The sequence below is a fragment of the Caloenas nicobarica genome, chromosome 19, assembly GCF_036013445.1.
Source record: "Caloenas nicobarica isolate bCalNic1 chromosome 19, bCalNic1.hap1, whole genome shotgun sequence".
Taxonomy (NCBI): domain Eukaryota; kingdom Metazoa; phylum Chordata; class Aves; order Columbiformes; family Columbidae; genus Caloenas; species Caloenas nicobarica.
In genome coordinates, this window is record NC_088263.1 from 524,208 (window position 1) to 552,203 (window position 27,996).

General features: G+C 43.5%; 1 protein-coding gene across 1 annotated transcript; it reads right to left on the bottom strand.

Moving 5' to 3' along the window:
* Nucleotides 1-1,944: 1,944 nt before the first annotated feature.
* LOC135996683 (ankyrin repeat and MYND domain-containing protein 1-like) lies at nt 1,945-26,254 on the bottom strand. The gene is made up of 16 exons (XM_065648852.1): nt 26,132-26,254; nt 24,829-24,975; nt 21,728-22,164; nt 20,497-20,713; nt 19,528-19,692; nt 18,330-18,388; nt 17,198-17,369; nt 16,594-16,734; nt 13,160-13,321; nt 12,391-12,498; nt 9,085-9,216; nt 8,139-8,252; nt 6,452-6,617; nt 5,583-5,649; nt 4,055-4,209; nt 1,945-2,286 (listed from the first exon to the last, which is right to left on the bottom strand). Exons 1-16 carry the CDS (start codon nt 26,252-26,254, stop codon nt 2,120-2,122), a joined length of 2,532 nt encoding a protein of 843 aa, XP_065504924.1. The 3' UTR covers nt 1,945-2,119.
* Nucleotides 26,255-27,996: the final 1,742 nt, after the last annotated feature.

Sequence of the window (27,996 nt, forward strand, 5' to 3'; positions counted from 1 at the left end):
CTTTGGTCTCTGAAAATGATGATCTAGGCTCAAAATTGAGGCTTTGGGACCCTTAAACAGGGTTTTGTGCCTTTGAGATGCAGCTTTGGACAGTAAAAATGTAGAGGCGTTGTGCCCTAAACATGACGGTTTTGACTCAAAAATGAGGATCTGGATGTTCAGAAGTCTGCTGGGTCGTCCGAGAGGGTTCATTTCCACAAGTAGCTTGGGGGTGACGCAGCCAGAACAGCAGCCCCAGAACCAGCCAAGTTCAGTACCTGAGCAGGTCGTGGGCCGTGCCCAGTGCTGGGGGCTGCCGGGGGGTCTGTCTCTCAGAGCAGGGGGTCCGGACGCTCTCGATTCTCTGTGGCCCGTGTGGTTTGGTGCTGTGGTGTCCAGGATGGGGGAGGTTCCAGCACAGGCCGCAGTCAGGAATCTCTTTGCTGCTCTGGAGGCGGCAGCAGCAGCGTCAGGATCACCACATGGTGGGAGTGAAACGTTGAAATAAACTTAACAACAGAGTCAACTATACTGTTTAGCATCATTCTTTATTTTATAAGCGCTGGGGATCGTCTTCCGTAAGTGCTCCAACAACTGGATGCTATTGCATTGCTTATATTCACATAATTATTACATATGCATTACGATTTTTGAAAATTTTAACATACATCTATACTAAGAAATAATCAATGATGTTAGTGATAATTGTTTAGTTTCTTACTTACGATACACCTATTATTAGTGAAATATAAACTAAGCACTCTGCTTCTAAACAATGTATCACTTAATCTTCTGTCTCCCTCTTGTCATGCAGAAGGATCTAAAACTTGAAAAATATCCCATTTTGCAGGTGGTCAGAAAGCATTTATCTCATGTCAATTGGTTAATGATGGGTATGTCTTTTAATCACAGTATACGTGAATTTGGCAGCTTCTCTTCAAGAAGTTGTGCTGTGTGTCCATTGCTTTGTATATTCTTTCATTATTGTTGTTGTTACTGTGGTGAGGGTTTTTATTTGTTTGGGTTTGGTTTGTTTTGCTTTTTATTTCTTTTTCTGCTGTTCCATTGAACTGTTCTTACCTCAACTCCGGTTGCCTTTTGTTTCCCGATTCTCCTCCCGTCCCACTGGGTGAGTGTGTGGCTTTCGTTGGGGGCTGGGGGGGGCTGGGGCTCCGCTACCACGGGTGCAACAGTCACGCTGGTTTCTCAAGAAAAGATGAGCTACCCCAGGATGTCCTCTCAGCACTTCCTTGTGGGTGGGCCCCATTCCGCCCTGCTCTGTTGATCTGGAGGACTCTCTACCACATCAGTCTACACCTTTGCTTACCAGACCAGTCCACCACTTTCTCACGTGAATGTGGGTCATCATTTCCCTCCTATTATTCTTAGTCTCCTCAAGCTGGCCAGCCTGTGACTTTGTCAGATGGATTCCACCACTCCCTACCAGTCCTTGACCCCCTGTGGGGTCCTGTGGTTTTAAATTCAAACCACTGTCAGTGACACAGCTGCACAACAAGGTGCTGAACTTCAAGACCCATCCACTCCTCCTTAAGCCTTTCCACTTGGACCAAGGAGAAAACCATCTGGGCCCTCTTGACCTTAACTCTCTCCCCCAGAGCCCCGTAGTCACATTTTATATGCTTGGAGACTTTCCTGGCAGGATTGTCAGTGCCCACGTGGGCTAAATCAAGGGGTAACAGTCTAAGGGTTGAACAGTCCTCAGCAAACTCTCCCCAGGATCCCAGATCTGAGCCCCCCATGAAGCAAAAGAACTCCCCAGAGAGCAAGTTCAGTTGCCAAATGGGCCCTGTGCTTCCCACAGGAGGGAACAGTCGTAAAGAAGTTTAATAATGGGCAATATTGTTTTTTAAAACATATATGTAGCATTATACAATTAAAATCAATCTGAAGTTCACTATAATTCTAATTGAAAACATTTATTTAAATATGTAACACACACTGCTTTTTGATGGCATTATCGTCCTTGAGCTCATACGATATCTTAGAGACATGCTTTGCATTGAGTTTCTCAAAACACATCAAATTAGATCACTTAACTTTAGTAGAAGTGGAGTACAACACAGAAAGTCCAGTGGTAGTAAAACTTGTCCTCACAATAGTGGGAGCAACGTGAAACAAGTCAGTCCTTCTTCCTGTGCCGCTGTCTTCCACCAGTCCCAGCTTTACTCTTTCTTCCACCTCTTCTTTCATCTTTTCCTTCTCTTCCCTTTTCCCCCTTTTTGCCAGTGACATTCTTTTTCAATCCTGCCCTGCTCGCATCTGGAGCTGCTTGACTTGTACTCTTCTCTGGAAAAAAATAAAAATAAAAGGAAAACCAAACCCATCCATATTTCTTTGGCTGACCTTTGGTTTCTCTGGAATAATAAACTGGAAGCAGGCATAAGACTTGAGAAAGTTCCTATTTTGGCACAGTTTATCAAATATAACCTTACCAGACACAACTCTCAGGTAGCTGTGGCTCAACTATGAACCTCCTAGAGAACAATGACCACATATGGGAGTGCAAATGATACTTGTTTCTTCTCGTAAACCTATCTGAGAATTTATTAATCCTACAGTTAATACTATTAGTTACTTCAGGGCTAAAACACGGAGAGTTTTGCTCATAAAGTACAAAATAAATGTTAATCACATTTCTGTACAGTGAAAAGCACAGGAACCAGGAAACAGGGCAGAGGGCACCAGAGGCTCCCAGACCAACAGACTGAATTGCTCCAACTGGTCTGAGTCAGGGATTTTCGGGTCATTTTAAATTAAGCAAAACCATGGCAGAGAAAAAAAACAAATGGAACCAAAACAAAAAAAAACCAAAACAACAACAACAAAACCCACACCTTTCTACCTCAAAATTAACTGGAAAAGAAGGCACTACTTAAAAAGAAATTTGTTCATTGCTAAGAAAAAAATGTGTCTACAGAAAGACATTCACACTTGTTCTGAATTGAATTCACTGAATCTGAATTGAATAAAATTTGGAATTTGCCATACAGAAGAGGGATTACTACAAAAAGAAGCAGTGACTTACATAATGACTAGTTAACAACCTAGTATAACCCAGCTGTATCCCTAACACATTAAATTTTTAAAGACAAGGTAGTAAAATTCTGAATTCTAAATGAATGTAATTTTTGCATGTTTAAGACTTTCAGTGTACAGCTGCCATATTACCCACCATTTGTCCTTGTAGTTTTATTTCTATTTTCTTTCTATTCTAGTCTAGTCTATTCCATTCCATTCCATTCCATTCTACTCTACTCTATTCTATTCTATTCTATTCTATTCTATTCTATTCTATTCTATTCTATTCTATAATAGTGTGATTCTATTCAGAGCCCATACTGGTCAGCATGTATGTCTCCAGTGGGACAGACCTCACTGTCCCCAACACACAAGGTTTTACATGTATTCCAATTTAAAAGTTCCATACCAGGCAGCCACTGCTTTTCAGCAGTTCCGTATCCATCTCCACATGTGACAGATTTCTCATTCAATCTGTGTGAGCATCGGATATAATTAAAATAGTATAATTTCTACCATGCTAGTCTTCTACTGCTATGTAGCGTGTGGTGTGTGTAACGTGGCTTCATTTTTAACAGCACAAGTGTGGTTTCCAAGAACCACAGTAGTTTCTTCCCAACAATTTAATGCATAAAAGTCAGAAATCTCATTGATTTATCTTCTAATATACACATAGCGATGATTAAGGAGTTTGTACAGAAAACTCCACTCTGCCTAGCTTCTGCGATCTAGTGTGATCCTTCACCCTGCAATGTTGTCTATTGATGTCCACGGTAACTCATCTTAGAGTGTTTCCTTTGACCTGTACTCACCTTAAAGATTCTTCTCTCTTGAAACTGAGAGTAACGACACAGTAGCAGCTCTCCGAAAGCTGGTGGGTTTACAAAAAACACAGCTATTCGAGTGAATGAACTCAACCTTTTTATTCATATTCCTTCATAAAGCACATTTTACTGGTCCGTTACAAGGAAGACACATCCAGGTCAGTGCACACACACAGACCGCTGTGCTCACACAGCAACCACATGAGACTTACCCAGCGATCCCGAGCACTCCTGCCTGTGCCGCTCGTTCCAGGCGTTCCTTCTGCAAGTCTCACTGCAGGTGAAGACTTCGTGACAACGCGCACACGGTAACAGCTGAACACCAACCGAACGGCCACACTGATAGCAGTATTTGAAGAATGGTAGTCTAGAGCAAAGGTGGTTGCAAAATGAAAGCACATTACTGTTTGTTTAGGGTTTTCCTCAAGCATGTTTGCAGATCACGGGAAAACTAAATCAAAATGGTTACAATATAGAAATAATATTAAACAACAAAGAAACAGACACTGTAGTTTAGCACAGGAGTCTGTGAGGAACAGGCTGCACACCCGCTGCAAAACCAGCCCCAGAAAAGCCAAGTGTCCTAGTGACGAACATACCCAAGCCTTCACCAAACCAACAGCCACATGCTGCCATCGAGCAGTGACGCTCACTGTGTGCTTGACATTGGGTCTGGAGATGGCCATTTTCAAACTGAGAGGCAGACCAGACTATATATGGCCAGAGATAACAAAGTCATGCTGGCAAACCTAAAAAAGCCCTCATAGAATCCCCTGGAATGCTGCAGAGACAAACAGGGACACTCACAGACCACTGCACTGCAACAGTTACTCCAAAGTTGGAACATCAAACACAGAGTGCTTGGGCTGCCGTTTTCGGTGAGACTGGAAAGCTCAATGTCAGAGTGAAGTGCAGGCTGGGCTGTGTATTTACAGCCTTTTTAAAAGCATTTACAAATCCTTTCCCAATAGCTGGCAAGTTTCACTGAGGTTTCATCAGTCTCTGTGTGTCATCCCTGAGATCTATTTGTAAAATCTTTGTGTGCGACTTCAACCTTCCAGATTTTATTTTAGTTCACTTTCTGTTCTTCTGGCTATTTCTGCATCTTGTGCTATTATCGATCCATCTCAGTCCAACAAAAATGCTACCTCAAAATTACCGTCTTCAAAAGTGCCCCAGTACCTGACACCTGTGTTAGTTCCTCTGCAGTCGAACACTGAGACCAAGTTCAGAAGCCTGTGCGCATCCCGCAGGAGGAGAAACTGATGACAGAACTCAGTATCCTTGAGGCAAGTATTCCATTATTATTGAAACTTTTGTTAACACACAGTTCCAAGAATAACATCCAAATTATACAAGTTGTTCCTGCAATTTCTGGAGAATTGTAAACCACGAAATTTGTGTGGGTCTATTTCTTATCATTTGCACGCTACTCAACGCTACTGATGTCATTAATCAGTTTAAAGCACAAGGACACACTGCGTCCCACGGGAAGACTGACTATTATGCAGGCTGTCATGGAAAAGTCTAGAGCTGAAAAGGAGTGATGTGATCAGAGCAGAGAAAGAAGCAAACTGCAGCTGGTAAGGCTGGATAGATGAGAGAGGAAAATTAGAAAGGAGAAAAATGGCACAGTGACAATAGTTTCAATGAGGAAAAAGAAAAAAACCAAAAAACCAACAGAGCGTAGTATTTTTGACTAAGAACAGACAATGCATCAGTGCAGTATCTCTGCCCTACCTCACTTCTTCCACACAAAGGCTCCCTCCTTTCTTCTTGGAAACACGTGTGTGAACGGCTGAATCCACTACACCAACAAAAGGGGCCAGAGGGGAAAACAAAAATCAGTATTCTCCACCTTCATTAAAAGACTGCTTGGCTCTGTCTACCGTATAAAATTTGAAGATACATAATAAAATGCATCTTCCACCAACAAGCTTCAGAAGCCAAGAAAAAAGGAGACAAGTTGCTACATCACAGCCAAGAGAAAGAAACCACACAGATAATTTACTTCCTGCTCCTGACAAGCCGCAGAGTCACAGGTGATGTTGAACTGCAAAGGTAACGATCTTATATTCAGGGTTCACTTCCGAAGTGAAACATCTTCTGCCCCAAAGTCTGGTGCTCGGGCACTTGGACGCTAAGCCTGATTTCATCACACGTTTGAACACTACTGAGAATGTAACTCAAATCATCTTAATTTGTGTATTCATTGTTGCTACTCTAATAGCAGAAGAGCATTAATATTATACAATGGGAGTAAGTTGCCATAAGGAATGAAAACACACTAGATGGCCACAGTCCTGCTAGATGTCCTGCTACCCACACCAAATACAAAGATGTAAAGAAAGAGGAGCGAGCTCCCTCAATCACTGCTTAACACATGGTAATGGATCTTGCACAGGGATTTACCAGGAAGCAGCTGACAGGCACTGAACTCAGATTTTCTTCACAATTCTGTTCTTGTTAATGTTTGTAGAACCTCTGCATCTCCCTACCACATATGCAGGAGTTACCTTTTCAGACAGTAACACTGTAATGATAACGATAAATTCCCCGTCACAGCAGGTGAGCTTGTAATCTTGAGCTATTCTGAAACTTGAACTCACATTTCTTGGATCTTCTCAGCTTTTCTTGATCCCACTCTTTCTCTTTCAGGATGACACACTCACGGAGCTTCACTGTAATGTGTTCCAGCAGCGATCGGCGTGTTTGAAAAACCTCCTGCTCAGATGCTGACAGTATGTGGTACGGTGTGTGAGCAATTCTCGTGTCCTGCAACATACCATGAGATAATCCCTCAGTGTACGGGAACACTAACACACAAGTGTTTCAGAGTTAAAGCCAAGCTGTTCCAAAAGCACAGCATCATCCCTGGTGGGTCCTGGCTTGGAGCTCAATCAGTGATACTGGGCACAGGACATGTCCAGGTTAGACATTCAGGTTGTTCCATTTATCAGTTTGTTGAGTGGTCAACAACTAAACAATTTTCAAGTATTTGTTCAAGGGGGAACCATACAACCATCTGGGTTGGAAGAGACCTTTAAAGGTCATCTTGTCCAACCCCTGCAATGAGCAGGGACATCTTCAACTAGATCGGGTTGCTCAGAGCCCTGTCCAGCCCGGCCTTGAACGTCTCCTGTGGATGCTGCCCTCATTTTGCAGAGCTCCTCCCCAGCACTTCAGGAAGCACCAAAGAATCTCTTGGAAACGAGCAGACAGTCAGAGGGCACGGATTGTGCATGGCTATGGTCCTCAATCCCCAAACTGCTTCCCTGTAGCAAGTGCCAGGAAGGAGAGTACAGACAAGAGTCCGGAGCAAGGCAGGAAGGTAAGTATGGTGATCAAGTTTGAGCTGTGATTACAGCTATAAATAGCTTAAGTTATTTTCCTGTTTGATGATCAGCTGTGGTTGCAAGCAAAGAAATCACAATTTAATGTCTACGCAGAAGATTGGTGTGAGATGCAAATCCCTCCTGAGCTCTGAGCAGGCTGCTCCATGAACAGGGTGCACTGTTACGTTTGTTCTTTTCAGAACAACTGTTTATACTCCAGAGGTCAGCAACCTGCTTATCATGTAAGCTTTCTTGTTAATAAGCTAGCTATAAAAAAAAATCTTACATTAGTTCTGATTAGAAGTGTCACAGAATCCCAGGCCTTTAAAAAGTTTTTTAAACTAATATATCCAGAAAAAAGTTAGAAATTTATTAGTTATACTTCATAGTAAGATTCTTTTTATAAGGCATCAACAAGTGATTAAGGACGACTTTAGTAAGTCCACTTATTTATTTAGTAAATATATATATTTTAGTTATTTTATGTACAATATATAGTGTATAATATATAATTAATATTTTAATATATGTTTATTGAAATATATATTTAGAAAATCCATTATTTTAAAGTTTGATCAATAATGTCCTGTCATAGCTTACAACATACCATATAAGCCATAATAACTTCACCTGATTTGATTGTAGCCTCACAGAAACACATGTGACTTTTGGTTTTAATGCCTGGGTTTAAGATTACGGTTAACTCTTTCCAATCCAATTATGGATGGAATCTTTCTATAATGTGAGACAGGAAGGATTGTCTTCACAGGCAAAACTATTAGAGGTGTTCGGACTTAAGTGATTAATGCTTCTTCTGGTGCTGAACCAAGTCTCACAACAAATGAAGGGAAAAAGCAAATTTCCATGAAAGCTTCTGCAGAAGGTTTTAGACAATTAATAAGGACACAACAGGCCATGTATTTGAATGGATGTGAATGCACGGTACTTGCTGAAGTCATACCTGATAATATTTATAATAGGCATAGTCGACAGCTGTTCCCACAGCTTTTATCTGTCCTTCCCTAAGAGGAACTGGTGCAAGGATATCGGCGCCAGCTTCAAGCAGTTTATCAACCTGAAGAAAGCAAATCATTATACATCCAAGTAAAAAGAAAACCTTCCCAAAGAAACTGAGATCACACCACAGCTAAAGAGACAGGACTGGGCATCAGAGCCTAATCTCCATTTGTGAGACTATTCTGCGCACTGAACCACACATTTCTTTTGTCCCTTTGGAGCTGATGACAAACTGTCATATCTAAATATGTTTTGTAAGTAAAACCGTCTTGCATGCAGTTGCTATTTGTTTCTAGATATCTCCCAATCCTGCAGCAACAAATGAAGCCGGGACAACTAGCGAGGAAGGGGGAGAACAGAACCCAGTGGGGGAATCGGCTCCACCCCAGAGCCTCAGCTGCACCGTTCTCACCCCCCCTGAGATCAGCCCTGGGCTCCTGGGGTGAGGAGAGAAACCCAGATTTTCACAAGGCCAAACGCTGCCACTGACCTCATCAGAGATGAGAAAGTGCACTGTCATTGACCACTTCACAGTAACAACCAAACACAGCGTGCTTCTCTTCACACGGATGCTGATTGTGTTTATAAACAAAGCAACAGTCAGATTTGACTAGGTTGTGGGCACTACAAACATTCCATTTGACTTTAATGTAGTTTTTGCTCTTCTAGACAAAAAGGTTATCATCCTCTTTACTCAAACATGAATTTCCATACAAAACCTCTGCTCCTCGGGACAGAAACAAACAGCACTAGGAACAGACACAAATTAATTGTTCTGGGAAAAAAATAAGCTTACCCATTAAAGAGAAATGGGACTCGGTGCACCTGACAAAAATCACTGTTTTCCTGAAGCTTAAAAAACCCCCAACAAACACCAGATGTTGTCTCACCAACGCAATCCTCTGTGCTGCTGTTCTCTGCTGTTCGTATGCTGTGCTCACAGCTGCACACAGGGCACTTCTTACCGCTCCGCTTAATGGCAGATTGGGGTCAGCCCCATGTTCGAGGAGTTCAACCACCGCCTGCAAACGTGCACACGCAAATGTGACTAGTTACTGACTGGAGAAGCCGCTATGGACAGTTCTACAGTGTGAAAGTGAGACTCTATTCCAGATCAGTCAAGAATCAAGAGCTTCACAGTTTTCGCACAGCACACGTGGAGTATCTGCTGGTGTTTGTCATAGTTCAGTAGCACACAAAAGCTTAGACCACCAGACAGCAGTTTTCACTTCTTTTAGTGTGAGCAGCATCAAAGAGATGAGAAAGAAGTATGAAAATCACCTCGTCTGATTCATAAAGTGTATTTTAAAAAATGCTTTACCATAAAGATAATGATTAGATAGGTCGATCACTTAGAGCTTATTAGATCATTACTTCATCAGACATGAGCCTCTGAGAAGGTGGGAGAAGCAGGAGAAGTTGTTGGATATGGGACTTTTGATTTCATTCAGAATCATGACATTGAAACACTTTTGCCCAGAAAAATACCAAAACTGTCTTAAAAATTATGAAGACAGTGTAAGGAAAAAGGTTCACGTTCAAACACTTGATACAGAATCTATTTTATGTTGTACACAGTTGTAGCCATCTCTACCCTTTTTCCCCGAAAATAAGACCTACACCGAAAAGAAGCCCTAGCGTGATTTTACAGGATTGGTGAGGATGCTCGAAATACAAGCCCTACTCAAAAAATAAGCCCTAGTTACATTTCATAAAAAGGTCGATTTAAATACTGTCCAGGTAGCTACACATGTAAAAAAGTAAAATTAATTGGCAATAGAATGCAGCAGGACAGACAGACCCTTCACCAAGAAAAACAGACACCTCTAAAAGAATCGCACTCAAAAGACACCACGAGTCCCAAAACCATACAGGTTGGCGAATGCCAACACACACAGATCAGGAAAGGGCAGTTAGTCAAGAATTTGTCTTTGCAATGGCACCACAGTTAGAAATATCCCCAGAAGAATTCAAAGCATCACAACACTGGCTGGATGGTTCCTTCAGCAATGGGAACTGGCTCTAAGCAGATCAACAACACTGTCTAAGCTGGAAGATGCTGAACTTATTAAACGTGCACTTGCATTCAAGTCCTTTGTTGATGGCATTGACTTTTCTAAATACCAGGCTTCCAACGTGATTGCTATGGATGAAACTGCAGAGTTTTTGGGCCAAGGATCTCACACGACAGCCGATCAGCCGGGTGCCTCCTCAGTCTACGTTCCCTCCACTGGTTATGAAAGTGCACGTGCTACTTGTATTTTGGCAATTCATCTGGATGGAAATAACGCCCCACTTCTAATCATTACTAAGAGCAAGAAGGGCAAGATTGAAAGTGTTTCAGGCAGTTATATTCTTGAAACTGAAAAAGGTGCACAGAAGCAGTTATAAGGAACCAGGTTGATTTAATGCTGCTGCTTGTTTTGCAAGGTGGCCAAAGAGCTCTGCTAGCCTGGGATCCAGCCAGCACACACCGCGCCAAGGACACGAAGAACTTACTTCAAGAGAGAAAAATGACCAAATAATGATTCCCGTGGGAATGACTGCCCATCTCCAGACTCTTGATATTGCAATAAACAAGCTCTTCAAGGACCATTTGTGCATGGAAATTAATGACTACATTGAAAATAGAATGGAGGGAAATCAGCGTGGAAGCTTTGTGAAGCCCGGACTGCCAGAGGTGGTGACCTGGGTGAAGATCATGGGATAAAATTACGGACGTTGAGTTGCCAAGACACTACGAGCAGGCAACATGGACAAGAGGTGCTCATTTAAGGAAAGCGCTATTGATAGACATGGGAAATTTGGGCCAATGTTTCTAAAGGAAATAGAATCGCAAGAAATTAATGATGGAATTCAGGCTTTGGAGAGTTCCAGAATGTGATGACATGACTATATTTGAATAAATATTGATTTTTTGTTCGAGAATAAATGTAGATTGTTGTTCATGGAAAAATAAGACATCTCCTGAAAATAAGCCCTAATGCATCTTTTGGAGCAAAAATTAATATAAGACCCTGTCTTATTTTTTGACAAATAGGGGTATTATAACCCCTTCCATAGTCCACACTCTAGCTCCATATTATATTGCATCCGGTTTTATTTTTATAGGTATTTGATACCCTTCCAGTGAAAGAAATATAATTAAAATAATGACAACACATCATACATATTTTCTGTTATGCTCTACTATTTATCCTATGTAAAGTATAAATTTTGTAGTGGTAGACCAAAAGGTAGAATGTTGATTTCATCAAAAATACTGAAAAAGGTTTCACCCTAGCCTTGCTCATGGCTGTGTTTCCAGGAGAATGCTTCTCTGGATTATTTGTGTGGTTTTGCGCTAGAGAAAAGTAAGCAGGGAAGCAGAAATCACACTCCAACCCTGGCCCTTTCAGCTGAACTACAGCCAGTCCTGCTTGCCCCCTTACAAGTGTTTTTGCCGTGGCCTTGAGCGCTGGCTGCACAAGAGCTGAGCTCCGTGGGAGCCAGGGGCCACTCTCACCCCTCCATTCTCCTGCTTTGCTTTCCACAAAGGTGAGTCAGGAGCCGGGACACACCGAGCTCTGTGCAGAGCACACATGTGCTTTATCAACCGCTTTGGCTGCGTATCTGCTCTTACCCCACGCTGGCTGCTGTGGACCTGCCCTTATGGGCCCAGTGTGGGCAGGAGGGCATCCTTTCCCTGCTTGGGAAGACAGACGCCAACTTTGCACACCAAATTCTACTGCATGAACTGTAAGCTTCGTCTGTGGAGCACTGAACCTCATTACAACCAAATCCTTCCTAAGACTGATCATTAAGCTTTTCATAGAGTAACATACTTCTGCCATCAACGGCTACACTTTTGTCTTATGCCCAGAAGCAAGTGGTTTAGTGTTTGGCTGGTTTGCTCTGGGCAGGGAGGCAGCCTGTAAGAATATTCTTGTGATTCATAAAACGAACACAGTTTTCCAAGTGCCAGTCCCTCCTGAGTTCTACCCACATATTTCTGGTTACCTCATGCTATAGTCCTTCAGGATTCCTCTAGTCCAGCTCATGAAACATCCATAGGTTTGAAAGAAAAGAACTTTATTATTTTCACTGAAAATGTAAGATTGCAAGCACTACTCATTATGCAGTTTGGCTGTCATCAGAGAAGCAGACCAGAACACAGAAGTACACCTGAAAAAATGAAAGTACTTAAAGATGCTCACCAAGTCATTCCCACTGGCAATTGCTAAGGAAAGTGGTGAATGGCCACTCCACAAGGTGTTTGGATTTGCCTGATGCATTAAAAGGAGGCGGATAACATCTCTGGCATGCTTTGTAGGGAAGTGTGATGGAAAAAGGTAGAATTAGATAATAATAAAGTTAACTTTTTAATATTAAATGTAATTATAATAGTTTAATCAATAAAATGAACAGCATAAACCACATTCAAACCTTTCACCTAAACTATGACGGTAGAGTAAAAATATACACTCACTTTCTCATGACTGAGAATGCCAAGCACAGTGCTGTTATACATGAAACCTCTTCGCAACCTGGTTATCAGATCTCACTAATCCTGCCACCAGAGGGAACGGGTAGGTCTCCTCTCTCAAATACCTTTCTCCAACTGTATTCATCCCGAATCTAGAAGAATCTTACTATAGTACAAAATCAAATGCTAAAACTGAGACTGTACAACTTCAAATTGGCCTTGTGGATGACTAAGTTAAGGGCCAATTAACCAATGGAAACTTGACTAAAGGAGTTTCTCTTGTCAAGCAGAACTCCAAAGATTTAAGAAATCATTCTTCCTCAAGTTCTAATAGCTCATTAATCAGTACAATGCTAATAATTCAGTAGAAAATAATTATATTTCTGGTATTCAATCAGCTCCATAGACAGTGACGAAATGTCTTCACTGCCCAGTTACGTCATTTGAGATTAGCTTAGAACTCCTCGCTATAAGCAGAGCCTCAGGTGCTGTGATCTTACCTCACTGTTATCCTCTCTTTCACATGCAATGTGCAATGCGCTCCTTCCACCTTCTTCAGGGACAGGACCGCTATAGGAGGAAAAGTACTCTCGTGGTGGTCCTGCTTCATTTTTCAGTTGCAAAGTGACACCACCTGTCAAGTTGGCTTCTCTGGCTTGGGGCTGAGGAATCGAAGTGAAATGATGTGCACATTTACAACATGGCTTAAGGACAAGTTAACAGAAAATAAACTTGCCTGGTCAATCATGAACGAGACTTGTTCAGCCCCACAAAAAAAACCAGCCACCCTTTTTCTACTTTCTTCTCTACATTCAGGTCTTATCTGCTAGACTGCTTTCGCACTGCACAGTTTAATAACACCACTGGAGAAGTCTAGGCAAGACAAATTTGAGAGACAGATGTTCATAACTTTTACTGGGCCAAATAACACAGTGTAGGGAGTAGGAGAGAAGCAGCAGCTTTCAGGCACAAAGGGGCTGCCTTGAGTCAAGCTCATTCACATCATTCACTTAAGGTCTATGAATATAGGGCCACCAGATCAATACATAAATCAAAAGTGATATTTGAGAAAGTAAATCTTGCCTACACTGTGACTGGGCATTCTGTAACTACATAGTGTTGATAAATAGCTATTAAGTTATCCTGTTTACTACTTAAGGACAAAGTACTATAACACAAACTGACAAAGCCATCTCAATCCCTGTCATGCAGATATTCACTTCACTCCTTGTCATAACAAATTTTATCAGTCTAGTCACATAAGCAAACTCCTTTTTTAAGTGACTGGGACCTGCTGGGATGCCAAGGAGGTGCCAATGCCATTGCAGGCCACTCTGGTTACCTCTGAATGGTCACGGCAAGCAGGAGAAGTATCTGAAGAATTTCTTTGCATTTCTGGCAAAATGGAAGGAAGAACCAGGGAACTACAAGCTGGTCAACCTCACTTCAGCCTACAGGAAACTGAAGGAAAAATCTCTAAGAAGCCATAATCTCCAACCACACTACAGATAAGAAGGTGACTGGAAGCAGTCAGCAAGTATTTGCAAAGGAGAAATCATGCAGGGATGGCTGGGCGCAAAGAGTTGTGGTGAAAGGAGTTCACTCCAGTTGGGGGCCAGTCGCAAGTTTTGTTCCCCAGGGCTCAGTACTGGGGCCCGGTCTGTTTAGTCTCTTTGTCAATGATCTGGATGAGGGGATCGAGTGCATCCTCAGTATGTTTGCAGATGACACCAAGTTGGGTGGGAGTGTTGATCTGCTGGAGGGTGGGAAGGCCATACAGAGGGATCTAGACCAGCTGGATCGATGGGCTGAGGCCAATTGTCTGAGGTTCAACAAGGGCAAGTGCCACGTCCTGCACTTGGGTCACAACAACCCCATGAACGCTGCAGGCTCAGGGAAGAGCGGCTGGAAAGTGCCCGGCAGAAAAGGACCTGGGCCCTGAACATGAGCCAGCGTGTGCCCAGGTGGCCAAGAGGCCACCAGCATCCTGGCTTGTATCAGCAATAGTGTGGCCAGCAGGACTAGGAAAGTGATCGTCCCATTTTACTTGCCACTGGTGAGGCCCCGCGTTGAATACTGTGTTCAGTTTTGGGCCCCTCGCTATAGAAAAGACATTGAGGAGATGGTGCTGGAGAGAGTTCAGAGAAGGGTGATGAGGCTGGTGAGGGGCTGGAGCACAAGTCTGATGGGAACGGCTGAGGGACCTGGAGGGGTCAGCCTGGAGAACAGGAGCTGAGGGGAGACCTTCTGATCTCTGAACTGCCTGAAAGGAGCTTGGAGCCAGGGGGGGTGTTGGTCTCTTCTCCCAAGTAGCAAGTGGTAGGATAAGAGGAAATGGCCTCAAGCTGTACTAGGGAAGGTTCAGATTGTATCATATATGAGGAAAAATTTCCTCACAGAAAGGGTCGTGAAGCATTGGAACAGGCTGCCCAGGGCCGTGGTGGAGTCACCAGCCCTGGACGTGTCTAAAAGACGTACAGATGAGGCCCTTAGGAACATGGTTTAGTGCCAGAGTTAGGTTATGGTTGGACTTGATGACCTTAAAGGTGTCTTCGAACCAAAATGATTCTATGATTCCCTGCCTGACAAGCATGATAGCCTTCTAAAATATGGAAAAGCAGTGACTGGTTTTTTACATTGACTTTAGCAAGGCTTTCAACACTGTCTCCCAAAACATCCTCATAGACAAGCTGAAGCAGTATGGACTAGACAACTGGGCAGTGAGGTGGATCATGGGTTGTGATCAGCAGCACGCAATCCAGCTGTGCTGTACCCCTGGGGCAGATACAGGCGCCAATACTATTTAACATGGTATTTACTGACCTCAGTGCTAGGACAGAGTGCACCCTCAGCAAGTACACAGACGATTCAAAACTGGTAAGAGTGGTGTAGTGCACAACACGGTTGTGCTGCTTTTCAGAGGGACCTGGGCAGGCTGAAGAACTAGGCGGAGGACTCTTATTAAATTCAACAAAAGGAAATTGTTGTATTCCTCCACTGCACCTAGGGAGGAATAGCTCCAGGCACCAGCACCTGTTGGTGGCTGACCAGAGGGAAAAAACCTTCCAGAAGAGGTCCTGGTGGACAAGTTGAACATAAAGCACCTGTGCACCTTCACAGCAAAGAAGGTCAGCATGGGCTGCATTAGGAGAAGTGTTGCCACTGGAACACATTGTCCAGAGAAGTTGTGGAGTCTCTACCCTTGGAGTTACTCACCACTCAATTGGACTAGATCCTGAGTGACCTGCTAGAATTGATCCTGCTTTGGGCAGGCCCATTGTACTACGCAACCTTCAGATGTCCCTTCCAATCTTTCAGCTGTTCTGTGACTACATGATCTTGCTAATGCAACTTAATTTCTCAGGTAATAAATGCCAGAAAAAGTAGGTATTGCTGGTATAGCTCCATCATCAGTAGAGAATTATCATTAAAAATGGTAACTCTAACTCAAAGGTGCTACACGAACAAAAAGGTCTATAGCTCGTCCTTCTGCAACCTGGAGGCACAGCAAGTGCTGCAGCAATCTGGCAGAGAAAGCCTGGGTTCAAAGAAAAGAGAAATAAGGAGAAAAAAAAAAAAAAAAGAAGTAGTATTAGGCCAGCTCCACAGAGATGAAACAAGCAAGTCCCATCACAGACACACTGTTCCTGAAGTCATATCTTCAGGCATTTGTACCGGACTACACACAAGAGACTTCTAAACTCTGCCATATAAAAAGCATTATAGCAAAATGTTCTGGGGCACCAGAACGTATGTTTACCACAAGCCAATACTATAGACCTCAATTGACTTTTTTTTTTTTTTTAAGTTCTTTTGGTGGAATACAAAGATTTCACTGTGAAATCAAGCAGGCAGGAATCTCAACTCCCTGCTTAGGTCCTGTGCAATCTGAATTTCAAAGGCTGAAGGAAGATGAGCTCAAAAACCAACATACCTTGTCTGGGCCATATATCTCATTTCCATCTTCTGCCCTCGCATTAAGATCCGGGGCAGAATGCAGGAGGTGCTGTGTTATCTGGATCCCCTCCTGCCCAGGAATTGAGACAGCTATGTGGAGAGGAGTTAACCCCCCTAACTGGAAACACAAACACTGCATTAAGACTCCTGTTTATCACAAGCAGCACTTAAACAGTGTGACACATTTTTTCAAAGAATAGTCCAAGTTCAGTCTTCCCACATGCCATGTCTCACAAACAGTCACCATAAATACAGAGCCTATAGGACTGCAGAACACTAAACGTCCCAGACACTAAGCCTACTAAATATCACAACAGCTATTACCAATTTGAGGAGCAGCTTCACAAGTATTCCCCAGCCACTCACAAGCCTGGCAACTATGAAACATAATGAGAAATAAATACTTGGAGAGTAAGGAGCTTTGACTTCTTTCTATTAAAAAAAATATGTTTGAACAGGATAATTGCTTTAAACAGCTTTCTGGCCATTCTAAAGCTGATTCTGACAAGCAGTATATTTTACAACAGGGCACTGAAGCTGCAGTACACATCTAGAATCACACGTTATGAATCCAGTAAAACCTTGGATGGAAGCCGTACGTCACTCCTGGCTCCCCTTTCCAAGAGGAGTTTCACTGCTTCTGCATCTGCAGCTTTAACAGCAAAGAACAGAAGGTGTGGTGGGACCCAGGATGCGTTGGGATCTGCACCTCGATGAAGCAGCAGTTGGATTGTTTCCCATCTCTTCTGTCTTCTAGAATTGACATGGAAAATACCAGAATAACTTATTAGCACCTTCCAAGAAAACTCTAAGAGCTTGTGGACCGAAATGACTCTCAGGTTATAGACATGAAAACTGTAACTTAGCAGAGGGAAGACACAGCAGCCTTCAGGGACACATCACAACTGCCCTACAGCACCCACGCAACAACATGATGACCTGGGAGGGGACAGAATAGCTGGTGTATCCCAGCAGTGTATCAGCAGTCCCTGTGGTCATGAAAAGCTCTTGCGTGGAAACAGACAAAGACAGGCAAGGTTCTCTGCGTCTCCACCAGTCACTCATGAGGAGGACGTGTCACGAAGGTGAAATGTAATGGTTGAAGGCGAGAAGGCCAACCAGGAATTTTCAGTTTAGGAGTTTTAAGATATCAAAATGACCTGCACTACCATAAAACCCAACACAGAAATTTCGCCATCTTTGGTGACTGCTCTGTAAGCAAAGCAAAGCAAAAAGCAAAAAGCAAAACTTCCTTTCCAAAGATCCACAAAGGCAAAACAGCTGGACTACATTTCAGCTGACACTGAATAGACAGCTGCAGAAAACAACACGCAAGTTCATATGTAGTCAAGACTTCAAGAAATAAAGCTAATGTGTTCTCCTTCCTCATGTCTACACTACACTGCAAGCGTCCATTGCACACTGAGCAGCTTTTCACACTCCGCTAACAAGAAATCTTGTCTTGTTCAAGCATCGTGTCCTTTGCTTGAAACACATTTTTCAACTGCAATCTCTGCCACTGCTGCCATGAGTGACATTCGAGTGTATAAACAATGAGCGGCTTCTACTGACAGGAAAACAAGATTTGCCCAGTTAAACAAATAGATAAATCTTTCCCTGCAATGGATGCACATTTCTGTGAAATACTGTTACTTTCTTTATACAAAAAGGTTTCTGAGAGTTGGTCTCCCATTCCTAGTGTGTGAGACTTACTCTGAGATTGCACCTTCAGCCACATCAACTGTTTCGGAGGATTCTGATTGTTCATTCCACTTAAAGATTTAAAAAAAAGGAAGAGGTTACAAAAATTTTTTAAAAATCTTTTTCCGAAGCACAACTCAGCATATTAATACAGCAGAACGGTAAAACAGTACAGCACATAATGATAATGGAATTTTGTTAACAACTGGTAGGGAAATAATTTAGAAGTAATTTGTAACTAAGGTTGGTTTGTTGTTTGTTTTTTTAAAAAAAAAGCCTCTGAAAAGAATGGAATATTTTTCTTCTTCCGTTTCCATGGTGTCTAAAACATGTTTAGAACGGTTAAAAGATTCTTCCAGTATACTTCACACAGCTTAAAAGAAAAAAAATGCTGAAATAGAACAAGACACTGATTTTCAACCTGCATTAGCTTGCACAAGAATCTGGAACTAGGATTACAATGCTGATGTTTCCAAATCCAGATGCATATTCAAAGTGAAAGCAACGTACGTTTACCTTGTGGAATTTCAGAGACTGTGACGGACACAAACCAACGCAGAAAGATCCCCTCTCTATTCCTAGTTACCTCATGTTACCTACAACATGAGAGGTAATAGCTCCACATTGATTTTCTGTGCATTTTGGAGCAGCTGCTGTCTCTCACTCTCCATCTCCCTTTCACATAAAAGTCTCGCAACTTCAGCAATGAGCGACCAACTGAACATGCTCTTGGAACTCGAACAGCAACTCCAGAGCAACCAAGGATTATTTGGTACTTGATTTCCAACAGGTTTCTTCAAGGCATGGGCCACTATCTGTCCAGCCTCATGTGACAGTCTCAGCAGTTCCCTTCCATTTCTAGGCTCCACTGAAACATTTCAAAGGCCACACAGTTCCTGCTCAGACCCCTTTTTTATCTGTTTTCACATGCCGGTTGATGATTTCTGATACTCCTGCTTTAATTTTCTTTCCCATTCCCAGGTTTGTACTCCTATGAAATGTTTATCTTGCTCCTACACAGGAAGTTCAGAGCCTGGTCCTTTGAATTGGGAGTCAGCAGTGAGAGGAGAGATTATTCTGCATCCTCAGTGTGCAAAATACACAAAAGTTCTGACTTTTTCCTAGGGAGTATACACAGTAAACTTAAAAAGCAAGTTTACAGGAAATAATACATTATGATTCTGTCATTTTAGATTATAAGTAAACGAACCTTGTAACCGTGCAAGCTCCTCTCAGCAATATTACCCTTAAAAGACTCTTCTGGATAAAAAAGAATAAAGCACATGGAGAGGGCAGATAATCCTTCATCACTGCACTTATTCACATCAGCTCCACTATCAAGAAGAAGATTGACAACGTCATTGTGGGAGTGAACCTGTAGAGGGGAAACACATACTGCACATATATGCAGACATTTCCAGCTTTTGACATAGAAAGAGTTGACAACACAGTTTTAAAGTGGTGATGCTCTACACTGTTCAGCTAATTCCAATTTATATTCCCCACAAAATAGAAACACAATACTGAACCATGTCTTGCAGGGTTCAAAACATGCATTTTTCAGCTGTTTTTTAACTACTGGATTTCACAGGAATTCAGTGCAGATTCACGCACAAAAAGAGACCAAAGTGACTGAGATGGCTACAGGAGAAATACAGTGTTCTAAACTATCATCTAGGTTTTGCTGGCCAGTTAGAATGAATGCCAAGGACTGAGGCAGCTGAAAAGGGTGTGAAGAAAAAGGGAAGGGGGGGCAGAATGTCATCCCCTTCTACAGAAATGGAATCTGTGCATGCAGAGTTTCTGGCCACTGCCACTTTCCACCAAAAACAAAACAATTCTGTCTGACTCTGATTTCAACTAGAAGAAAAAATAGTAAAGGCACAGTCACATCCAAGAACACAGACCTAGTCCACTGCATAATCATAACCTGAAATTAAACCTGGCACTTGAGATAATCTCTAATATTTACTGAACAATTTCTTTTAGGTTATTTATTTACCTCGGGGTTTGGCAGGATACCCGTCATTACAGATACTACTCATGCCACATCGCTTTTCTGTTTTCCCTGTTTACTGAACATTCCTTTCATACTATATAATGAAATAAGAGAAAAATTTAAGCCAGCCTACTATACCAGGAATTTTCTCATTGTGTGGTAAAGAGTCAAGAGTCTTACAGCAGCAGCAGCAAGTGCTGTGTATCCATGTTTGTCAGCGATGTCTGGGTGAACGAGCCCACTCCTCAGAATCACATAGACCCCCTCATAGTCTCCTCTTGCCGCCTTCTTTATTAGTTGCTCTGAGGCAAGTTCCTTGGGGCCTGGAGGCCCATAAGTACCGCGGACTCCACTGAGAATGAGGTTGACATCTGAAGTGAAGCCCACTTGACAGCACCTAGAAAAGGAGAAAAAAATATGGCACATTTAAGCAGCTAGGTACTCTCAGACCACTACAGCAGTTAAAGAAAAAACAGATCAAGAATAAAATATGTTGGTGAGCAAGATGGGAAAATAAAGCCAGCTATAATTTTAAGAACTATTTCAGATAGTGCAAGCTTGCTTAAATCAATGACAGAAAGGCAAACCAGTGTACGGGGTGCTGGCAGCAGCATAGAGATGTTGGCTACAGAGGAATTAACACATTGCCCGACCATCAAACACCTACTAAAATGACAAAATTTAACTACCACGTGTTTCTACGAACCAATTTATCATGCACACTCATGACATCTGTTTATGATTTAGTTTACATCATCTGCTTTAAATATTACTATAAAATACGCGTACATAGCTTGTGTTCCTATCAAAAAAGCACACAAGGAAATACTCTGTGGGCCCAAAGAGTAGCTCCACATGCAAGGACTAAGCTACATAAAAACTGCCATGCAGTTGGCATTTCTACTAGCTGTAGACTTGCTGCAGTCTGTTTTGCATGGCCTTGAACGAGAACAAGAGTCAAGACAACCAAAAAAAGGTATCATTGGCCAGATTTTCAGTGCTTTCAACAATCTGGCACTATGCTTCTCCATATTTCTACCTCTATGCAAGACACTACACTCTCAGAACACGGAAGGTCAGAAGAGGTCTCTCCAGCCCTTGCCTCCTAACTCCTTTCAAAACTGCACTTCCAAAAACTCTGACATGCTAATGAGTAATGAGACTATTTTTATACGTATAACCAGGATAAAACTGATGTTTAACTTAAAGGCATAACATTTGTGAACTGAGAGATTAATATGTTGCTTTTTACTTTTTAAAAAAATCCTTATTGGCAACTTGTAATCTCAAAGCCATAAAAAACAATCTGGAGTGCAGCTTTTATCCTGCAACATAAATTTAAAAATAATGAACATCCATGGATAATAATTTCTAAAAATCCATACATAATAAAAAAATCATCAATAGTTACCTGTGCTTATAAACATGCACCTGCATTCTAACCAGTAGAGGGGTCACATTTGCAACAGGCCAAGGGTCTTCCTCAGGCAGCTTTGGGATGTTCTGAAAATACCCAGCATCACACTCTTCCAGGAAGGAGCGACTCAAAGTGAGATGATCTGTGTTACGAGAATATGCAAAGACTCCTTCAGGAAAAATATCCTTATCATCAAAAGGGAGATGTTTATAGCTACGGAGAAACAGGTCTTCCTCAACCGAAATATGCTGCTTCTGAGAATTGTCATCAATGTATCTGTAGTGTGCTGGATAATCCAAGAGAGAAAAATAACCAGGTACTTCAGTACATAGTTTAATTAAATGATCCCTGAGCCACAAGCCAACGTCCTGACTGCCATCGGGATAGCTCTCAATCCCCGGTCCAAATCGCTCATCGGATTTGTACAGCCCCTTAAGAAACAAGTACACTCATTAGTATCAATCAGAGATCAAACAATTTGTACAATTAAAGTCTGGTTTCTATTTAAACGAATCTGGCTGGTTCTGGCCTTACTGGTCCAATTCCCACTGAGAGCGACAACTGCTGAAGCCAAACTGAACAGCAAACCCTTCACATTCACTTTGGTCCATTTAATAGCAAACACAAACCTTCTAGCACAAGAACAGTGGAAGGCCCTAAACTTAACTACAGAGAGATGTAATGTTTAGATGAAACTTCCTGATGGTTTCAGGGTGCGAGGAAGATTTTATTTTAATTTTATTATCTGACCAGTTTTAGATTCGTGCTGGGTCAGATGGGATAGAGTTAATTTTCACAGGAAGCTGGGAGGGGGCACAGCCGGGACACTGGACCCAAAGTAGCCAAAGGGATATTCAACACCATATGACATCCTGCTCAGTGCAGAGTGGGGGAGCTCGCAGGGGAGGAACTCATTGCTTGGGCAGTTGTTCTGGGCTGGAGCAGTTTTTGTTCTCTAGGATGGGCAGTGCAGCACAACCATGTTCGGCCTCAAGCTGCTGTCCGATCCCTGTTGTTCTGGGACAGGGTCAGGTTCAGCAAAAGCGCATACAAGCACGAGCTGCAGTCTGGTGTTCGTGATCGCTGCCAGAGGGATCGCTACTCAGAGATGGACTGTGCGCCAGTGTTGCCACGTGGTAAGCAATTACATCGTGTATCCCTCCTTTTGTATATTCTTTAATTGTTATGATTGTCTCAGTATCAAATAAAGCTCTACGGGACAGGAGATTGGGTCTTCCTATAAGGGTATCTAGTTCGGTAGGTAAGGCATGAGCATTACCAAATCTAAGCAGGCTCATGCATATCTGGATCACACATATGATTCAATACAGGTCCACACTGAGCTACCACAACCTCAAACCAGCTATTTGAAGCAAAAATGAGCAACTTCACATTGAGCTGTTTAGCTACAAAGGAGAAGGAGAAGGAGAAGGAGAAGGAGAAAGAGAAGGAGAAGGAGAAGGAGAAGAAGAAAAGCGCAACCACTGGCAAGAATAGAATTCTGAGTATGATTATGATCTGAAGCTTCTCTATTTTTCCCCTAGCTTTAGATTACACATCATATACTGAAATTAAAGCTCTCCTAAATCCATAATTAGTGCCATGTTATCAGCATTCAGCAAGAATGCTATGTTCTTGTAGATCACCTCCTCAATGCAAAGACTGTTATGTTGTTTCTCTATCTGTTTTTGTTTATTCTATGAATTGCAGAGGTACCCAGAGATCAGTAGGAATAGGTGGGCAGTGTGCCCCTATCCTTGGGACTTTTCAAATATAACTTCTAAGAAAACAAAGGACTGCAAGCTCCTAGAAAACAACATTTCTGGCTTCTACTAGCAACATCAGGTCTCAATATGACATAAATCAGACAACTAGCTACACTGACATTTCAGATTTCTGTCTGTCTCCACAGTTTCTTTAATAAATTGAATATTCTTCCAGTTTAATATTGCTGGCATCCTAACATGACTCTTGAGAGTACTGTCTAACTAATAAGCTCTTCACCAAAGAAGAAGAATAAATACTGAAATCTTATACATCCAATACTAGGAGAAACTTTTCCAGACATCAGATTTTTAGTTCTGGACAGATGCTATCACATCACAGAGCTGGAAGGAGGATCCAGGGAATTCCCGGCCTGTCAGTCTGAGCTCGGTGCTGGGGAAGGTCGTGGAACAGATCATCCTGAGTGCCATCCTGTGGCACACACAGGACAACCACGGGTTTGTGAAAGGCAGGTCCTGCTTGACTAACACGATCTCCTTCCATGATAAGATGACTTCCCTAGTGGATGAAGGAAAGCCTGTGGATGTTGTCTACCCAGATTTTAGTAAAGTCTTTGACACCATTTCCTGGAGAACCTTGCTGCTCATGGCTTGGACGCACGTACCGTTCGCTGGGTAAAAACCCGGCTCGACGGCCAGCCCCAAAGGGTTGTAGTGAATGGAGTCAAATCCAGCTGGCAGCCGGTCACGAGTGGTGTCCCCAGGATTCAGTATTGGGGCCACTTCTGTTTAATATCTGAGGGGAGATGTTATCACTCTTTACATCGACCTTGAAGGAGGTTGTAACGAGGTGGGTGTCAGTCTCTTTTCTCTAGTGACAAGCAACACAACAACAGGAAACAGCGGAAGTTGCACGAGGGGAGGTTCAAATTGGATAGTAGGAAAAATTTCTTCACAGAAAGGGCTGTCGGGCATTGGAACAGGCTGCCTGGGGAGGTGGTGGAGTCGCCATCCCTGGAGGGGTTTAAAAGATGTGTAGATGTGGTGCTTGGGGGCATGGTTTAGTGTTGGCAGTGTCGAGTTTACGGTTGGACTTGATGATCTTAGGGGTTTTTTCTAACCTAAATGATTCTATAGTGCTATGATAATCTCCTTCTATATTTCCCCATGCAAAAGTTGAGTACAGCAGAAGCGAAGCCATTGCAAATAGTGCCCTAACTCATTGGAGATCAAAGTACGAGAATTTTACTCCAAAGAACCGAAACACTAAGGAAGCTGCTGGAAAAAACCCCACACTCACATTCTCCTGTACCTATGCTGACTTTGAAAGGCAAGGAAATCACAGTATTAGCACAGCATTTTTCCGGTTACCTGAAATTTTCTGCCATCGTTCCATTCCAGGGTCCCATAGCCTTCTACATGTCCAAGATAAAGACCTCCTGTGAATTTGGAACCATCTGGCCAGTAGCAACTTCCCTTCCCGTGGCGGTGGCCCATAAAGAACTGTCCCACATATCTCTGTAATCCACAAAAGAGGACAAGACAAGAAGAATTATATCACTGACTGGAAAGAAAAAAGTGAAACAGCCTCCTCACTGCAACACAACAGGACTAATAAGGTGCGGGAAAGTGACACATGGAGAAGGTGAATCTGTTAACAGTTAAGACAGTGAGACTGGCCATTTTAGTCCATTTTAGTCATGGGCTTCAAAACTCAGACAGCATTTTTCCCATTTCTCTAGCAGCTCTTCCATCATGTAGCAATCAGTAGTTCACAGTATGTCAGCACATGGATCTCAGCATTCATATGCCTGGACACATTGCCAAATGATGCAGCCTAAACCAAAATCTACACAGCCCAACAGCTTTCATAAAGGCCTGTATGCCAACAGACATTTAGCATTCTGCATTCAGAACAAAAGGGAAATCAGCAGAACCACGCAGTCCTCAACTGTCAGGTGCAAGTGAACTGACTGGATATTAAACTTCTACACACTCCTTGCTTAAAAGATAAATATATTGCTACTCCAAAGCCGGCACTGTTACCTTTCAGTAGAAAGCACTGACAACATTTCGTATCCTAAACACAGTGCTGGACTGCACGAAAGCGGCAGATGTGAGCCAGAACTCGTCCATAACCCCCTCTCCTCAGTGAACAAACCCTCAGCTTCCGACCCGCTGCCCTGACTGTTCTGGACTGAAATTTGACCAATTGTCCTGGACTTCAGTCACAAACACTTCAAGGTGCTCACTATTTCTAAGCAAAACCAGACATTTGGAAGATATTTTACATAACCAAAGTTCGATAATTCAAAAAAGCCCCACTTAAATCAAAATCTCACTGCCTCGCTCCAGTGGAAGCAGTGACCCTGGGTCAGCAGCTGGGCTGGACAGGATGATCTCCAGAGGTCCCTTCCAACGCCAACCAGTCCATGATTCTGTGATAGTACACCTTCTGGGACATTAAAAATAATAATAAAATTTACAGCCTTGCCACAAACCTGGGGTTTTGTGGCATAAAAGGAATGACTGCCCTCACCGTAAAGAAAAAAAAAAAGGAACGCGATGGTGGCAACAGCAACAGAGGATCGCACTGGAGCGGCAGAGCCGAGGCTCCTCCGCCCGCCCGTCCCGCCGGGCTCAGGCCCCGGCCCAGCCCCCGGAGCAGCGTTACCTCGCGGGGCTCCGGCCCCCGGCACAGGCCCTGCCCGGGGCAGCGGCCGCAGCCGCCCGCTCTCGCCGCCGCTCTGCCCTCAGCCGCCGGCCGACTGGACACTCGCCCGGCGCCGACCGCCATGGCAGCCCCACGGGCGCTGCTCGGGGCCCGGCCGGCGGGACGCGAGGCCCCGTGTCGCCGGGCGGCGCGTTGCCGTGGGCAGCCCGGCGGGCCCGCCCGGAGCGGGGCGGGGAGGGCGGCCCCGGCGGCCCCGGGGAGGGCACAGGCTCCCCCGCGCCGGCCCGCCCCGCCCTGCCCAGCCGGGCTGTGCTGAACCCACAGCATCCTCACGGCTAAACTGAAGAAGTGTGGACTGGACGATCGGGCAGTGAGGTGGACTGTGAACTGGCTGAAGGAGAGAAGCCAGAGAGTCGTGGTCAATGGGGCAGAGTCCAGCTGGAGGCCTGTATCTAGTGGAGTGCCTCGAGGGTCGGTACTGGGACCAGTATTATTCAATTCATCAAGGACTTGGATGAGGGACTAGAGTGCACTGTCAGCAAGTTTGCTGATGACACCAAACTGGGAGGAGTGGCTGACACGCCAGAGGCTGTGCTGCCATCCAGAGACCTGGACAGGCTGGAGAGCTGGGAGGGGGAAAATTTAATGAAATATAACAAGGGAAAGTGTAGAGTCTTACATCTGGGCAGGAACAACCCCAGGTTCCAGTATAGGTTGGGGAATGACCTATTAGAGAGCAGTGTAGGGGAAAGGGACCTGGGGGTCCTGGGGACAGCAGGGTGACCATGAGCCAGCACTGGGCCCTTGTGGCCAGGAAGGCCAATGGGACCTGGGGGGGATTAGAAGGGGGGTGGTCAGTAGGTCAGAGAGGTTCTCCTGCCCCTCTGCTCTGCCCTGGTGAGACCTCATCTGGAATATTGTGTCCAGTTCTGGGCCCCTCAGTCCAAGGACCGGGAACTGCTGGAGAGAGTCCAGCGCAGCCACGAAGATGCTGAAGGGAGTGGAGCATCTCCCGTGTGAGGAAAGGCTGAGGAGCTGGGGCTCTGGAGCTGGAGAAGAGGAGACTGAGGGGTGACTCATTAATGTTTATAAATATATAAAGGGTGGGTGTCACAAGGATGGAGCCAGGCTCTTCTCGGTGACAACCAACAGTAAGACAAGGGGTAATGGGTTCAAGCTGGAACACAGGAGGTTCCACTTAAATTTGAGAAAAACTTCTTCTCAGTGAGGGCCACAGAACACTGGAACAGGCTGCCCAGGGAGGTTGTGGAGTCTCCTTCTCTGCAGACATTCCAACCCGCCTGGACACCTTCCTGTGTCACCTCATCTGGGTGTTCCTGCTCTGGCAGGGGGATTTGACTAGATGATCTTTTGAGGTCCCTTCCAACCCCTAACATTCTGTGATTCTGTGATTCTGTGATCTGCTGGAATTTCATCTTTCTTTCTTTTTCTACTACATTGTGAAAGCAGTTAGATCTTTTGCACTATCATTCCTTTTAAAAAAGCAATATTGTCACTTTTTAGAGAGAACTATAAGCAGCTTTCATTTCCATTTCATCTTGTGTTAACATCGCTTCCCATCTTGCCTGATGAAACTACTACACACCGTTCTGGGTGAGGTTCTCTTTTAGTGTTGAAACTAGAAGTGAAAATGTTAGTCAAAATCAGTCCCACACTCGATCCTCAAGGGAGTTCACTAATCACCTGTGGTCAGCTATACAGAACCCCTTTGAACTTTGGTATTTGTTAATTTGATTTATTCAGTTCCTCACCCCTTCCCCATATCCATCACTTATAGCATTTGTAAAAATGTCCACTTTAACCAGAAAAAATATTTTTTTCTGTTGCCCTACACCAAATCTTTA